This window comes from Prionailurus bengalensis, chromosome C1 (genome assembly GCF_016509475.1).
Source record: "Prionailurus bengalensis isolate Pbe53 chromosome C1, Fcat_Pben_1.1_paternal_pri, whole genome shotgun sequence".
NCBI classification, from domain to species: domain Eukaryota; kingdom Metazoa; phylum Chordata; class Mammalia; order Carnivora; family Felidae; genus Prionailurus; species Prionailurus bengalensis.
The window spans coordinates 72,111,250-72,128,155 of NC_057345.1; the positions used below are offsets into that span (position 1 = coordinate 72,111,250).

A 16,906-nucleotide genomic window follows, 5' to 3' on the forward strand; every position below is an offset into this window, starting at 1 on the left:
AAATGGAAAACAGAGGAAGATGGGGTATAGGGGAATTATGTGCTTTCTGCTCAATTTTTCTATAAATCTAAAACCACTCTAAAAAATAAAGGCTACTAATTAAAAAAAAAAATTAAAAAGTGAGCTCAGAATTGTTGTCTTTGTATGAAGTGATAATATGGTATCTGTAAAAAGTAACTTTGTCATTGCTGCATTCATCAACCTGTCCAATCTGTCATTCTAATTTATACATTTATGGCAATAGGTGGTTTTCAGTGTCTGAAGAAAAGAAAATTGACATCACAGGATTCAGAAAGCCCAAAAGGCTAGGTTTGTTAAAACATTAATTTTATTATCTTTATAGTTAACAGTCTGAAAGAAAACTCAGTGTTATAAACCATAAATGTAGGTGATACAGCATATCCAAATTTTTTCGATCTGAGTAAATTCTACTTAAATTTTAAAAAGTAACCACATATCAAATTTTTATTTTCATTAATGAATGAAAAGTCTGCTTCTGCTTTTTAAAGAGATTTCTTCAAATGTAATGTTACTATTATGCCTTGCTGAAGGTGAGATGTTTCCCTATAATCCTTAGAAAATGTTACACTACAAAAATCATCCAGGCTTGAAAAAAATTTTAAAGCCAATATGCCAATCTTCTTCATGACTGATAAATTCATTGGTCTATCCAGAAATGCAACTTGATCTCACAACCTGAAGTAATGTGTGTATAAAAACTGGCATATATAAAAAAGTATTTTAGGTATTTATTTCCTAATGAAATACTTGAAACTTCCAAAACATCTGCACTACAATTTAAAACCTTTTATTGTTAATAGCATATTCCATCTCTGCTTTTTGAAAGTAATGGAAATATATGAGACATATAATCAGGAAAATAGAATTATAATTTAAATAAAAATAGTGACAGCATAAAATTTATAAAGGTGTAAAATTAGTCAAACTTTGTTATGTAACAAAAAGACAGATAAGGCTAATGGCCACTTGTTCCAAACAATATTAAAGACAGAACTGTCACACACACACACACACACACACACACACACACACTGTCCTAGTTATTTCAACTTGTATAGTGGTCTTCATTAAAAGCGAATGAAAAGCACAGAAAAACGTTTTTAAATCTCATCAAATTATATGCAATAGCAGGCTTCTGTCAAGATTTTTATGTAGGAATTAAAATGATAAGCAAAGACTGTGAAAATCCTAAGAAGGTACTATTAGTAAGGTGAGTAAGAAATGTATTTTGGCAAATTGAGATCTTTGGTGGTTCCAACCTCAACATTTCTCTCTGATATCACCCCACATTAGAAGGGGACTCTGTGGGGTGCCTGGGTGGCTCAGTCAGTTGAGCATCTGACTTCGGCTCAGGTTGTGATCTCACGGGTTTGTGAGTTCGAGCCCAATGTCGAGCTCTGTGCTGACAGCTCGGAGCCTGGAGCCTGCTTCTGATTCTGTGTCTCCCTCTCTCTCTGCCCCTCTCCTGCTGGTGCTCTGTCTCTCCCTCTCAAAAATAAAATAAAATAATTAAAAAAAAAAAAAAAAAAAAAGGGGACTCTGTAAGTGTCCCTAAGACCAACTGAGTGGGAAAGAGATTCTTTTCAGTACACTGGCAGTTTTCCTGTCAGTGATTGGCTTTATTCCATCCAGAAATAGCTTAATCTGAAAATTTACTGAAGAATTGGAAAGGACTATTAGACCTCGAAAATTTCTAGCACAACTGCACTGAGACATTATTCCCAGCCTGAGACTCTACTCTCAAACAGAGCAATGTTCTCTGTTAGTCTTAAAACATAAAAAATGTGAACACACTCAAGATACCTCAAAAATGGAAAGAACAGAAAACACTGAAAATTACATGATCAACATGATTTTCTTTAGCTATCTAAAAGTATGCTTCTTTTATTCTAAAAGACTCTATTTACAAAGTATGCTTCCATTGCATTTGAAAAGACGCATATCAAATGTTAAGTCATTATAGCAATTCTATAAAAAGATTCATATCCTTTCAAATATTTTTTGTCATTATTAAAAAAAAATTAGAAGGCTGTAATCTCAGTCACTGACGCGAAAGAGCACGTGATCGTAAGGGAAGAAACATCTCACTAGAGTTTGCACAAGTTCCTCCTCCTTCTAACTGCAGCTCCGGCGGCAAAGGCGGGGCCCCAGGGTCCCCAGGTCTGGGAAGCGTAGTTGAAGAGAAGGTGGGGTTGTCAGTTCTGCCCACTTCTAGAACAGGCAAATTCAAGGAAGACTCCGTAGAAAAAAAGGGGGCTGTGCTAGATTCTCCTTCCGGATGGTATATGACAGTGGATGCTCTCAGTTTTTCAGAGAAATTACTCTCATCTGAATTTGTTCTACAGAAGTTGTTTGTGGCGCCATCTGGAAAAGGCTCACAGCTGCTACATTTCAGTCCTACAATAAAATTATTCAGATGTAAATGAAAAAGTCACTAAAACAAAACAAAACAAACATACAAAAAAAACTCCAGCCCATACCCATCTTGTAAGTTTTGAAAGATTACAAGCTGGTTACCACACAACCAAAAATTTAAATAGCAGTTTATAAATTCTGTCATAATCCGTTTCATGTTTCATTTGCTTTTCCCAACAACCATGAAGTACACCATTATTTTTTATTTCCTAGATAAGGAAGTCATCTCAAAGAAGCTAAATGACATGCTGTAAATCACATTTAATTTGTGTACTCATATACTTAACTACTGAATGACCTGGAAAAAATTATGTAGCCCCTAAAATTTTTCATAAAGTAAGAAATAGCTTTCACAACTAATATTCTTTAGCATTCTGGCACAAACGCAGTAAGAAACAAACTGTAAACAGGGCATATGCTAAAATTCTATGAGTTAATACCAATTATAGATTCCTGAGTCACAGGGTGTTAGAAGTAGAAGGAATTTTAGAGGTCCCCTGGGATAGCTTCTCACTATCAGAGACGAGAAAATAGAGGCCTCAAAGAGTTAAGTCATGCCCAGCATTCTAGAACTACTTCATGGGAAAGTGAGAACTAGAACCCAGGTCTCTTCACATTAAATAATGTTCTGGTTCCCAACCTTAGAGTTTAAATGATAGTGGCTCTTCTGATCAAAGAATTTTACCATATCCAATGGGTATAGGTATCAATTAGCCTCAGGGTGAAAGAATGAACACAAACAAATTTTATCTGTTCGGCTTAGCAAATATTTAACCTGTCTACAGGCACAGAACATCCTGAGTTGACAAATTTTATGGGAAATCGCAAAGTCTATAAAGTACATTTATATGTCATTTTTCCCCCACTAGCTTTTCAGCTTCACAATACATTCAGCATTTCTGTTCCATGCTATATAAACAATTTTCTTTTCTTTCTTTCTCTTTTTTAATGTTTATTTATTTTTGAGAGAGAGAGAGAGAGAGAGAGAGAGAGAGAGAGAGAGAGAGAGGCAGAGAGAGAGAGGGACAGAGGATCCAAAGCAGGCTCTGTGCCGACAGCAGTGAGTCCAATGCAGGGCTCGAACTCACAGACTATGAGATCATGACCTGAGCCGAAGTCAGACACTCAACTGCCTGAGCCACCCAGGCGCCCCTAAATGATCTTCTTAAATGTGCTCAGGAGGGAAGACTTCCAGTGTGTCCCAGTATGGACTTAACAGACTGTGAGTTTCTTAAGAGCAGAGTCCTAAATTACTCATTTCTGTATCCCCAGTGCCTAGAACAGCTGGAGTAGAGCTATATCACATGCACATTTATCTCAAGTGCTCTGCAGAAAGGCACAGAGAGAGAGAGAGAGAGAGAGAGAGAGAGGGAGAGAGAGAGAGAGATGGGGTTTGTGGGGAGAGGAGGATTTAAACAGTGCGGGCAATTCTATGAAGTATTCCAATTGGTCAGGGTGTACTCCGGGGTGAGGGTGACATGTGGGCGGTGAAATTTGCTAAGCCGTTAATCAACCTCCATTCCCACACCCTTCCCGTCTTGCCAGACTGTGACTCTAGTATTTAAAATTACGGATAACTTCTATAACATGATTCTTATAAACATGCCACCCACTTCATTCTGTGACCAGCAGGTGGAAGAAGAACTATCAGAGTTGGACTTACTATAAAAATACTTCGTCTATATATTGTTCTTCGTGTGTGATGTGCATTTTCAGCGGTTATTTTTGAATAGATTGAACTGACATTCTGCTGACTTCAGAAACCAGCTCCTGCATATACCGGGATTTCATTACAGTTAGAACTCAGATTTCATTACACTCAGAACACTGAGTGATAGTCGTCCACTTTTCCAGTGAAATGACATGATAAAAAGTAAAAGCAATGTAAATCAAATGTAATTCTGAAGCTGAAACTTTTTGAATAAAAACAAAATGATCATTTCTGGGTTTTCTGTTTTGTACTTTTCAAGAAAAAAAATTTTTTTTTAATTTTAAGTAGGCTCCACACCCAATGTGGGGCTTGAACTCACATCTCTGAAATTAAGAGTCACGTGCTCTGCTGACTGAGCCAGCCTGGAACCTCTGTATTTTACTTTTAAAAGCACTGTCAGGGGCACCTGGGTAGCTCAGTTGGTTAAGCATCCGACTTCAGCTCAGGTCATGGTCTTACAGTTTATGAGTTCGAGCCCCGCACCGGGTGAGCTCAAGCCCTGCTCCGGGCCCTATGCTCTCTCTTCCTCTTTCTAACTGCACCTCATGGGATTCTCGCTTTCTCCCTCTCTCTCTGCCCCTCGCTCACTCACATTCTCTCTCTTTCAAAAGTAAATAAATAGCAAAAGTAAATAAAAATTTAAAATTCAATAAACATTACAAATAAATGAAGGCATTGTCACATTTAAATGAATTCTTGGCCACTTAAAATAGTTTACCTTTCAGATGTTCTAGTTTTATATTTCTAAGTTTCAGCACTTCATCTGTAATCTTCTGAATCAGGAAGTTCTGTGTTTTTTCTCGCCGAATAGATTCAACCAGCGTATCTAGTCCTTTGGGGTTTTCTTGTAAGTAGTCTAGTAATTTTCCAGCCCTTTTTCTACTTGATGTTCGGCAAGAAATTTCTTCAGTGTCTTCTCTACTGAGTATTTTTTTTGCACGTAGATGATCAAAATGTCTCTCAGCTATGATTTTCTCACACAGGTATACACGTAAATTTTCTAAAGCCTAAAAGATACAAACCATGCTTCAGTGTTTTTGTTTTTTTTTTAAACACCAAAGGAAATCACATAGGTGGCTGATTATTAGGTGACTATTATTAGAATCTTAACTGGTGGGAGAAAACGTACTGAAGTCAAGAAACTCAGGCCTACTAAGATCTATGTTATTAAGACAAACGGCCAAGCGGACAGAAGTAGGTCCTAGACTAAGCATTGCTCAGTTTCTATGCTGCTTTAATCTCATCTTCACACCTACACACCGAGACCAGGCTATTATGAGGAGGGGGTGAATCTAGAGGGCCTGGGTCGTGGAAATAGGGAGGTCTGCTGCGCGCCTCCACCTTCAGGGGTACAGATGAGAGCAGAGGCTTCCATACATTTTAGTTACCATTTAACAAGGAATCCGAGATTAGTCAGGACCAAAGAGGAGAGCTTAGTGAGGTCTCATAATTTATAACTTTCTCATGTTTGTTAATTTTCCATTTTCCTAGAGTAAAACAAAATAACAGTAACAATAATAATAACAATAATAATAACAACAACAGAAACCCTGCACTAAAAGGACTCATAATGTATCTATCTTTGGAGTCAGTTGGAAAGACTAACTCAGTGAGTCAGTTGGGAGAAGGAAAGCAGAAGGGGTGGGGGTGGGGAGGCAAACGCTAAAGAAATAGTGAATGTTGGAAGGAATTAAAGAAATGAAAAGGAAATCACAGAAAACAGACCTAGATCTGAGAAGTCCCTCAGGAAATTTAATTAGCAGAAAACTGATGTGGGTCCCAATAAATAGCATTAATAATCTGATTCTGCTGACTATACTCTAGCTCCTTCATTTACTAGATATGTGATCTTGGGTAAGTTAACTCCTCAGTGCCTCAGTCTCCTCATCAGAATATTATGAGAAATAAATACATGTAAAATACTTAGAAATGTGCCTGGTAAATAGTAAGTGGTCAATAAATGTTAGCGATGAAGACAGTGATGACTAAATGGATTCACAGGTATCATGATGAGCTAAAGGGAATGGAAGATCTTAGAAATACCCTACCTAGTACATGGTGGCAGGAAAGCAAGCTAGGTGAAGGGTTCCTATAGTTCTCAGGCCACTGAATTCCCACATTCATTTATGTATTCACACAACAAACATTTCGTATATCTAAATACCTACTATGCTATGTGCTGAGCATACAAAGATGAACAAGGCTTGGATCCTGCATGCAAAGGGCACATGGTCTAGTTGGGAGAATACATAACAAACTCAAGCCAGTAATTATAAAACAATGTGAAAAGACCCAGAATTACAAAAAAAAAAAACAAAAAAAAAAAAAAAAACAAAAACACAAGTACTGGGAAAGCAGAGAGTAAGCAACTAACTGTACCTCTAGACCTGGGAAGTTTACAGAGGCTATACTTGTAGCATGAAGGTGCACAGAGGGAAACACTAACAAGACTAGGGTAGTTGGGATGAGGGGTGCATGTGAGGGTGGTGAGAAATGAAGCTGGAAAGGAAAACAGGTCAGATTAGGGAAGAACTGTTATAACATGTTGAGGAAAATACATCTCCCTGTAGCCAAAAGAGTCATCAAAGGTTTATAAATCAGAAGCAATAAAAAAACTTCTGCAGAGGACTGGGGGTTGGGGGGAGCAAAAATTGGGAGACCCATAAGAAGATTGCTGCCATATTTTACATAAGCTATGTTGAGTATATGAATTTAAGCTGTGGGGATGGAGACAATAGATTTAAAAGCTGAACTCCTCGAGGGGCACGTGGGTGGCTCAGTTGGTTAAGTGACCGACTCTTGATTTTGGCTCAGGTCTGAGCTCAGGGTCCATGAGATAAAGCTGCACTATCACAGTTGTGCTGTCAGAGTGGAGCCTGCTTGGGATTCTCTTCCTCTCTCTCTGCTCCTCCCCCACTGGTGTCCGCACTGTCTCTAAAACAAACTTAAAAAAAATAAATTAAAGGGGCCCCTGGGTGGCTCAGTCGGTTGAGTGTCCGACTTCAGCTCAGGTCATGATCTCGCAGTTTGTGAGTTCGAGCCCCGCGTCAGGCTCTGTGAGGACAGCTCAGAGCCTGGAGCCTGCTGTCCGACTTCAGCTCAGGTCATGATCTCGCAGTTAGTGAGTTCGAGCCCCGCGTCAGGCTCTGTGAGGACAGCTCAGAGCCTGGAGCCTGCTTCGGATTCCGTGTCTCCCTCTCTCTCTGCCCCTCCCCTGCTCATGCTCTGCCTCTGTCTCAAAAATAAATAAAAACATTTTAAAAAATTAAAAAAAAAAAAGCTGAACTTGAAAAACTCCATCTGCTGTCATTTTTACCACTTAGATGCTGATCATTCCCAAATTTGTATATGCAATCAAGACTTTCCAAAGGTACTTGGACATTCCAAAAGTACTTCATTTAAAAAAAAAAATTATTTTTTTATTTTTTTATTTTTAAAATTTTTTTTTTTCAACGTTTATTTATTTTTGGGACAGAGAGAGACAGAGCATGAACGGGGGAGGGGCAGAGAGAGAGGGAGACACAGAATGGGAAACAGGCTCCAGGCTCTGAGCCATCAGCCCAGAGCCTGACGCGGGGCTCGAACTCATGGACCGCAAGATCGTGAGATCGTGACCTGGCTGAAGTCGGACGCTTAACCGACTGCGCCACCCAGGCGCCCCCCAAAAAAATTTTTTTTTAATGTTTATTTATTTTTGAGACAGAGGGAGACAGAGCGCGAGTGGGGGACAGGCAGAGAGAGAGGGAGACACAGAATCTGAAACAGGCTCCAGGCTCTGAGCTGTCAGCACAGAGCCGGACGCGGGGCTCGAACCCACCACCCGTGAGATCATGACCTGAGCTGAAGTTGGACGCTTAACTGACTGAGCCACCCAGGCGCCCCTCCAAAGGTACTTCAAATTCAACATGTCCCAAACCAAATTTATTACCTCTGCCTGTCCCTTTCCTCTGATATTCTTTTTTTGTTTTTTAAGTAGGCTCCACTCCCAGTGTGGACTGTAAAGCGGGGCTTGAACTCACAACCCCGAGATCAAGACCTGAGCTGAGATTAAGAGTCTCATGTTTAATCAAGTGAACCAGCCAGGTGCCCCTCCTCTGATATTCTTAACTAATTTGGGAGTACCACCACCCATCCAATCATACAATAAACCTTCAACTCATCCTTGACTTCCTGTCTTTCACTCACTTGCCATATCTGATCACCCATCCACCAAGTCCTGCCAATTTACTCCTTATTTTTATTGAATCTGCTCCTTCACTTCATCTCTATTATAAGCATTGCCTTAGTTCAGGTCTTTATCATATGCTGCATGGACTATTAAGAATAGACACCTAGGGGCGCCTGGGTGGCGCAGTCGGTTAAGCGTCCGACTTCAGCCAGGTCACGATCTCGCTGTCCGGGAGTTCGAGCCCCGCGTCGGGCTCTGGGCTGATGGCTCAGAGCCTGGAGCCTGTTTCCGATTCTGTGTCTCCCTCTCTCTCTGCCCCTCCCTCGTTCATGCTCTGTCTCTCTCTGTCCCAAAAATAAATAAACGTTGAAAAAAAAAAAATTTAAAAAAAAAAAAAAAAAAAAAAAGAATAGACACCTAGCTGTACTTCCTAGTTCTTTCCTCCCGCTCAAATGTCTCCTTCACACATCTATTAGATCTTCCAGTTTTTCAAGAAAAAAAGTACCATATGAATTTTACTAATATTGAAATACTGTTAGTGAATTTTGTAAAAATTTAAAATAGTGTGTTCCACCAACTTAAAAGATGAAGTTCCTCAACTATGGCAGAACAGTGGAGAGGTCGAGTTTGGCTCTGGATCAGGCCAACTTCAGTTTGGATCTTAAATCTGCCATATACTCCTGTAAGAGCTGGGGTAAGTTATTTAACCCCTCTAAGCTTTGGGTTCCTTACTGAAAAAATAGTGATAAACACTTCCCTTGCAGAACCTTCAGAAGGACTAAGTGAATATGAAGGCTTGACACAGTTCCCAATACACAGTAAGTACTCAATAAATAATAGCTGTTTGATAATGGCAGACAGGGCAATTCATAGTATGGATCCTGCCTACCTCTCCAGCTTAATCTATCACCACCTCCATGTGTCCTGGTACATCATATTCTATCCAAAATTGCTGTTTATCACTCTACAGTTCATTGTGTTTTTACCTTTGTCTTGTTTTCTCCTCTCATACCCAAAGTCCGCATTTATCCTTTAAGATTGAGCACAGTGGGCATCTCCTTCGGGAAGCTTTGCTTAAACTCCCTAGACGGAGTTAGGCACCCCTCTCCTCTGTCCTTGTAGCATCCTGTGCATATATTTCACTTTTCTATATAGCAGGACTCCACAATTCATTTCCACTCTGTCTCACTACTCTTCTCAGCTACAGTAACCTCCTGTCAAATCTGATACTTGCCAGTCTTCATCTTACTTCTCAATAGGGTGGACACAGTTGACCACTCCCTCCTTAAAATACTCTTTTCTTATTTTAGAGGAATACCACACTCTCCTGGCTTCCTTCTCATCTCTGTGGCTGTAACCTTTCACTTTGTAAAACTCCCCTATGATCTCCCTTTTCCCTTCCAGCTCTCAACTTCCTAGGTGAACTCATTCAATCCCACATTTATAGTTCTAGCTCAGATCTCCTTTCTGATCTTCAGACTTGTAGGTCTAATAGCTGATTTGACATTTTCACTTACCAATCTAATTCCACTCTCTTTCTCAACTGAATCTATCACCAAGTGATATCATTTCTACTTCAAAAATGCATCTGGAATTCCCTTGTTCCATCCATTTCCCCTGCTTTCACCCTGATCCAAATCACCCATTAGCTCTCAACTATATAAATTCTAAGAATCTCCGCACCGGTTTTCCTCTTCTCACTTCTGCTCTCCTCAGTTCATACAATACGCAAGAAGACTAAAAATACAATTCTTCAATAGGTCCCTACTATACTTGGGGAAAAAATCCTAACACTTGATTACCGTCTCTAAGACCCTTTATGATCTAGCTCTAGCCCACCTTTCTACTTCACCTCAGGGCACCTGCTGCCTTCTGCCTTCTTCCAATTTCCCCAAGTCATCAAGGTCTTGCTTGCTTTAGGTCTTTTGCAAATTCTATTCTGCCTAGAATAGAATTATTCCCCCAGTTCTGTCATATTCTTCAGCAGCCAATTTAAATCTAATCTTCCCTGACCATCCTATTGCAAGTAGATTCCCCCCTGCTATTGTCTCAACACCTGTCTCCTTCATAGTACTTAGCTTAATCTGTAATCATATATTTATTAGTTTTCAACCCTAACGACCTGTATGTTTGAAGCAGGCAAAAACCAGGTATGTTTTGTTCAACTCTGTATATCTTGCACTTATCAGAATGTCAAGTAGTGTTATAGATGAATGTAAAATACATTGCACTTATCCTGTAATTGGAGATTATCGTTTTATGTCCGTCTCCCTCCTTCCAAGAAATCAAGCTTTTCAAACTGGGACTGTGTCTTAGTTTTTAATTTTTGAATTGTTAGAATCACCCATGCTTCACAGCAGCATGTAATCCATATTTATGAAACAGAACTAAATTCAACCAAAAAGATGAGGTAAAGAACTAGATGGGGGCAGGAGGTGGGGACAGAAGGAGCACAGTGAAAAAGTGGGATTTTCCAGGAGGATGGGTGGTGGTACACTATCCATCAAGACAGAGAATACAGCAGGGACAGCAAGCAGCTTTGGGGAAGGGATAATAAAAAGTTCAGTTTTTGAGTGTGCAGAAAAAAGAAGTGGATTTCCAGCAGATATTTGCAAATAAGCACCTAGAGCTGACAGATAAGGAAGTCCAAATATGTGTATGATAATTTTATTTTTTTTAATTTTTAAATGTTTATTATCAAGACAGAGAGAGAGAGAGAGAGAGAGAGAGAGAGCGCGCGCAAGCGAGCAGGGAAGGGCCAGAGAGAGAGAGGGAGACACAGAATCTGAAGCAGGCTCCAGGCTCTGAGCTGTCAGCATGGATCCCGACGTGGGGCTGGAACTCACAAACTATGAGATCATGACCTGAGCCAAAGTCGGATGTTTAACCAACTGAGCCATCCAGGCACCCCTGTGTATGATAATTTTAAAACCTTCTGAAGCCATCAACCGTTTTGAAAATAGCATGAAAAAATTTCTAAGAAAAAAATATGCACATACTTTTTTTTTAATAGACTTCCCGAAACCCATTTATGATTCCTCAAGGTTATGAATTTCTGATATAGCTATAAATTGAAATCATGGAGATGGATAGTATCAATGAACTGATAGGAAAAAAATGAATAAAGACCTGGGAGACACTCCTCATATCTGTGATTGTGTACAGGTTTTATATTTATGCCCACTCCTAACCTCTCACAACCCTTTTTTTTTTAATCAGCTGTAAATTGGGGACGATAATTATTTCCCTCAGAGGCTGCTGTAAAGATTAAATGGAAACATTGCAAAGTGTGTGACAAAAAAACCTGGAACACTGAAGGCTTAATTCTTGACATTCCTGTTTTTACTGGCACAAATTTTATATAAAACAACATTCAGGTATTGTAGTTATCAGTGTCCCAGTCTTATCTCAAATAGAATGTAAAGCTGAGCCTGACTGTCCTTTTTTTTTTGTTTCCAGGCCCAAGAACCGTACTTTATCCATACAGTAAGTGCTCCATAAATATCTGAATGAGGAACCCAAGGCACAAATCCCAGTCATAGCCAGTTTCCTTCTACTGATGAGTCATACCAATTGTAATTGCGAGTTCAGTGTAATAAACCTTTCAAGGGAGGGAAAGGGGAAGAATTTAAGGTAGATTAACGTTTAAACAGCTGCTGTTTTGTCCAGTTCACAAAGATGATTCTGTATACATACTGCAGTGTTAAACCAGAACTCATTTTCTGTTGAGTTTCTGTTTTGGCTGTTTTTTTTTTTTTTTGAGTTTCTGTTTTTAATTTGAAATTATGTAAAGTATTTTAGTGGTATTCCTATAGGTCTCACATAGCAAAACAATTAAAAGCAAAAGAGAACAAGAAATACCTTAACAAAGTCATTCTTTGCAAGTAAGTAGTAAGATGTGTGCAGTTCTGCAACATCCAAGCAAAAGAGACTAATTTAGGTACTGAGTATTTTCAGCATTTACCTGTATATTAATTTTCGACTACACCGCCCCCCCCTCAATTTAAATATGTGGGCGTTTGCCTACTAGGGGAATTCCAGGTTGTGCTTTCAGCTGTTGAGCTTCCCCCAACCCCCTTTATAAAAGAGTTTCACATATTTGCTTTGGGATCCTTTAACAGACTTTGCTCCAGGTTGAGCCAACGGCCTAAGGAGTCTGACTCAAGGATGAACCTGGGCAGTCGATTCCCAACAACGCAGCTCCAAAGTACAGCGGGGGTAAAAAAAAAAAAAAAAAAACACCAGAGGAAGAGTGAAGAGTGGGCAAACAGCTGACTGCGAAGAAACGCTCCACTGGACAAGGTTTCAGAAACCCAAGCCCTGCTTTTAGCGATTTAAAACGCAGATTAACAGGTCACGGGGGATCACTTCCACCAAGGCCCTCGATGTAGGGCTCCCAGCAGTCCTGCGGTGTCTGGACCTTCCGCTTCTCTGACCCGCAGGCTCTTTTCCGACTCGGACTCCCACTCCGGGTTTCCGCTTTCCTTGCCCGCCGGGCCGCAGCCTGCCCCTGCCCCCCCTCGACCCCCGGCCCTCGGCGGCATCTGGACCAGGTTATGCTACTCACGTCCTTCTTCACTTCTGTCAAGTCCTCCTCGGTGAGGGACGGCGCGGTGGGCTCCATGGCGGAGACGAGAGTTAATGCTTCTTCCGGGTCCGGGAGCTGCCGCAGCACCGCCAGGCCAGGCTGGGGGCTTCGGCCTCCGGGTGAAGGGGGAGGAGGGGAGGCAGCCCCGGGCTAGAGGAAGAGGGCTGCCCCTTCGAAAACAGAGGGGCTCAGTGCTGAAACCCGTAGAGCTTCCGGCTCCGCCTCTAGGGCCCAGGGTGCTGTAGACTTTTACGTTTCAAAGCGCGCTTAGCGCCGGGTTCCTTCCTCTCCAGGAGACTCGCGCGCAGGCCCTCCCCTCCGCGAGGCTGGGCCAGCCTTAGAGCCCGCCCCATCTCTGCGTCAGCCAATCGGTGCCCCTGGATCCTTTCCGGCGTGGCTCCGCCCACAGCCCCCGCACTCTATTTGCAAGGAGAGGCCGGTTGGCCTCCCGGTAAGGACTCGTTTCCGTGGGTGGGGCCCGTTGCTCCTCCTGCCGCCCGCCCCCGCCTCGGCAGGCTGCTCACTGGTGGAGGCGGGCTCGACCTGTTTGTACCTCTGGGTTCCTCCCTTTTTCCCAGACCCTGCCCTACAATATCCGGTTGCTGTGTTTGCCCACTAAAGTAGTTAATTTATTTGGTCGCGTACAGATTCGCCCGCATACGCGTACACAATACACACAGACGCAGCTTAACTACAATGTTAAAGAACTTTTTTGAAAGACAAAAAACACTCATAATCCTCCTCCCCCGCTTTAATACTTAATTTAACGTCTGCATACTTTTTGGTTACTTTTTTATAATCCTATTTCCTTATTTACTCATCTGTATAATAAAGACATGTCTACCTTACACCTCTCACAGGGCTGCTGTGAGAATTAAATGATACTATATATGTGAAGTTCTTAGAGGTACTTGGCACACAGTATGAACTCTAAAATTTATTACTGTTTTGTATTACCCATTTATTGAGTTCTTAGTAACATGTTCTGGTCATCTTATCCTGGAAGAGTTATCTTATTTTTATGCAACAGACTGATAGCTATTCCCAGAATGGTATCTAACTACCAATAGAGGTGTATACAAAACAACATGAGTAATGAATAATGTGGGTAAGCTGAAAACAGCCTGGGCCCGAGACGGTGGTTTGGACGACATGCTAAATAAGCTATAGTATTTGAAGTGGTGAGGGTAGATAGAAATGACAAGAGGACCAAAGGCAAACTTGGGAACTCCAGCAATTTTTTTTTTCTTTTTTAAGTAAACTCTACACCCAGCATGAGGCTGAAACGCACAAACCAAGATCGAGAGTCCCATACTCCACCCACTGAGACAGCTAGTCAGGCATCTCTTGAAAACTCTAAGGGAAGGGAAACAAAAGAACCAGAAAAGAACAATGTTGCCAAACCCATATCAATGTAGTTTTGATCACATAACATTGCATCATAAGTTTTTAACAGGTTACATCATATGTCCTTTTCTATATTGTTACACAGTAGGGTACAATTTTATCTGATTGCTTAATCTTCCCACATCTTGGTATAACCCAATTTACTTAACCATTTGTGCTTTCATTTCACAAACATTTATTGAACGTCAACTATATGCCACATACTGTTCTAGGTCCTGGGGAAATAGCTATGAACAAAATAGATAAAAATTCTTTTTTTCCTGGAGTTTAATTCTAGCATACATGTATTTGGGGCAGGCCAGATAGACACTTGAAAAATGATATGTAAAGTTATCTTATTATGTTAGAAGATGATAAATGCTAAGAGAAAATACAAAACAGAAAAGTCAGATGATAGTGTCTGGAATGGTAATATTAATTTTTTTTATTCAAGTAAAATTAACATACAGTGTTATATTAGTTTCAGGTGTAGAATGTAATGATTCAACAATTCTATACATTACTCAGCACTCAGTGCTGGAGTAGTAACATTTAAAATACGGTGGTTAGCGAAGATCTCACTGAGAAGGGGAGATTTGAGTTATCACCTGAAGGAAGCGAAGGAACGAGTCATGTGGACATATGGAGAAAGAACATTATGAGTAGAGGAAACAGCCAATGAAAAGGATTCAGCCAATGAAAAGGGCAGGGCAGGAGATGAGGTCCTTGTGTGCTGCTCTGAACGTGTACTCTGACTTTACTCTGAGTCATATGGGTGTATTCTGAGTCAAACGGGAAGCCACTGCAGGGTTCTGAGCAGAGGAGTGACATGATCCGATTTATGATTTGAAAAAGGAACACTTTCACTGTTGCTTTGAGGGGAAGGAATGAATATGGAAAGGGGGAGAGCAGTGAGGGCACGGTCCCTGAAATCCAGGCCCCGGAGGTGGTGGCTCAGGCCAGGGGTAGTAGCAGCGAGGAAGTTGGGAACCTTTGGAAGATAAGTGGGGACGCGATTTCATTTCCTTTTAAAAGGATTGCTCTGGCCGCTGAGAGTACACTGTAGGTGTAAGGGTGGAAGCGGAGACAGCCTGAGGCTACCACAGTGATCTAGGGGAAGATAAAGGTGGCACGACCAGAGTGGGAACAGTGGTGAGCACTCCCCCAGGGTTACTTTATTTCCAGTTTTTCATTGTTATTAACAATTTTGTCCCCAATGTTTTCATCTACCTATCCTCCATCCTTTTTTCTTATTTTTTAAATTAAAAAAATTATTATTATATTTATTTATTTATTTATTTATTTATTGTAGCGCAAGCAGGGGAGAGGGGCAGAGGGAAAGAGAGAGAGAGAATCTCACACAGGCTCCATGCTCAGCATGGAGCCCAATGTGGGCCTTGATCCCACGACCCTGGGATCATGACATGAGATGAAATCAAGAGTTGGATGCTCAACTGACTGAGCCACCCCAGGCACCCTATCCTTTTTTCTTTTGAATGATCGTCTCCCTTGCATAAATTCTCAGGAGCAGGAGCACAGAACCCAAGGAAATGTCTTTTCATTTATATTTCCACAGCTTCTTTTCAACGTATTGATCCAAGCGTGTGTGGGAATGAACTGTTTTGCCACAACTATACAAGCTCTGCTCGCAAAGGTGGGGATTTAGCACCCATCAAAGTAAAGGGATTTGAATTTGAATGATGCTGCTTTGACACATCCATTTTGGTCCAGCCATTAGGAGGTGGTTGCTCTTCTATTGTTGTTCTTTGTAAAAAGAAAACATTTAAAACACACCACACTATTTAAAGAAAAATACTACAAACACCTATGTTCACTACCAAGATTTGACAAATACTGATATTTTGCCACATTTGCTTCTGTTACGGCTACTGATTACCAAATGTTAGTGACATCTCTGATTCTTGAGCCTTCTTTCATGACCCTTGCTATATATCTCTTTTCTTGTTGTTGACCATTATTTCATTTCTGACACCTCTAACCTCCTTCTATCCTCCATATGCAGTTCTTTCTTCAAAAGTTAAGTGTCTGCTATGTCAGAAGCAGGAGTTATGGACAGAGGATTGGGGACTGAGTGGGAATGGATGAGGAGCTTGGGAATTTTTTAAAGCTGAAAGGTTAATATTTTGTTTTTGAGGCCATGCCTCAATGTTCCCAAGTGGAATAGTCTGTGTCAAAGCAGCCACATCTAAATGTCATGTGCCTGATCACAGAGCTGGTTCATGGCAGGCCTTGCAGTCTCCAGTCTTGACTTTCTTTCTAGTGCACGATACTTCCTTCATAGTCGTATGCATTTCCCCTTTTCTGCTAAACCACAGGTTCAGACTGTAATCAAGTTTGGGCCCCTTTCCAAGAAATAGCCCTGCCCATTCTCTACCTTGCAATCATTTTACCTCTTCCCCACCCCCCTCCATCCCCACCTTGAGTTCTGGGTGCACCATCTGTCTCCTACTGCGAAATACGAGGCATCTGAGAAATGTACCATGAAGGATACAGTTTAGGTGCTGCAGACGCAGGACAGCATGTCATAGTGGCTAAATATGAAGAGTTAGCCACTGACAGACTCAGGCTGGTGTATTAGTGTCCTAGGGCTAGGACT

General features: G+C 41.1%; 1 protein-coding gene across 1 annotated transcript; it reads right to left on the reverse strand.

Annotated features, from left to right (window-relative positions):
* Positions 1-306: 306 nt before the first annotated feature.
* Positions 307-13,215, reverse strand: BCL10 (BCL10 immune signaling adaptor). Its single transcript, XM_043575467.1, has 3 exons — positions 12,883-13,215; positions 4,866-5,154; positions 307-2,418 (listed from the first exon to the last, which is right to left on the reverse strand). The coding sequence occupies exons 1-3, from the start codon at positions 12,937-12,939 to the stop codon at positions 2,063-2,065; spliced, it is 702 nt and encodes a 233-aa protein (XP_043431402.1). The 5' UTR covers positions 12,940-13,215; the 3' UTR covers positions 307-2,062.
* Between the last annotated feature and the right edge of the window lie 3,691 nt (positions 13,216-16,906).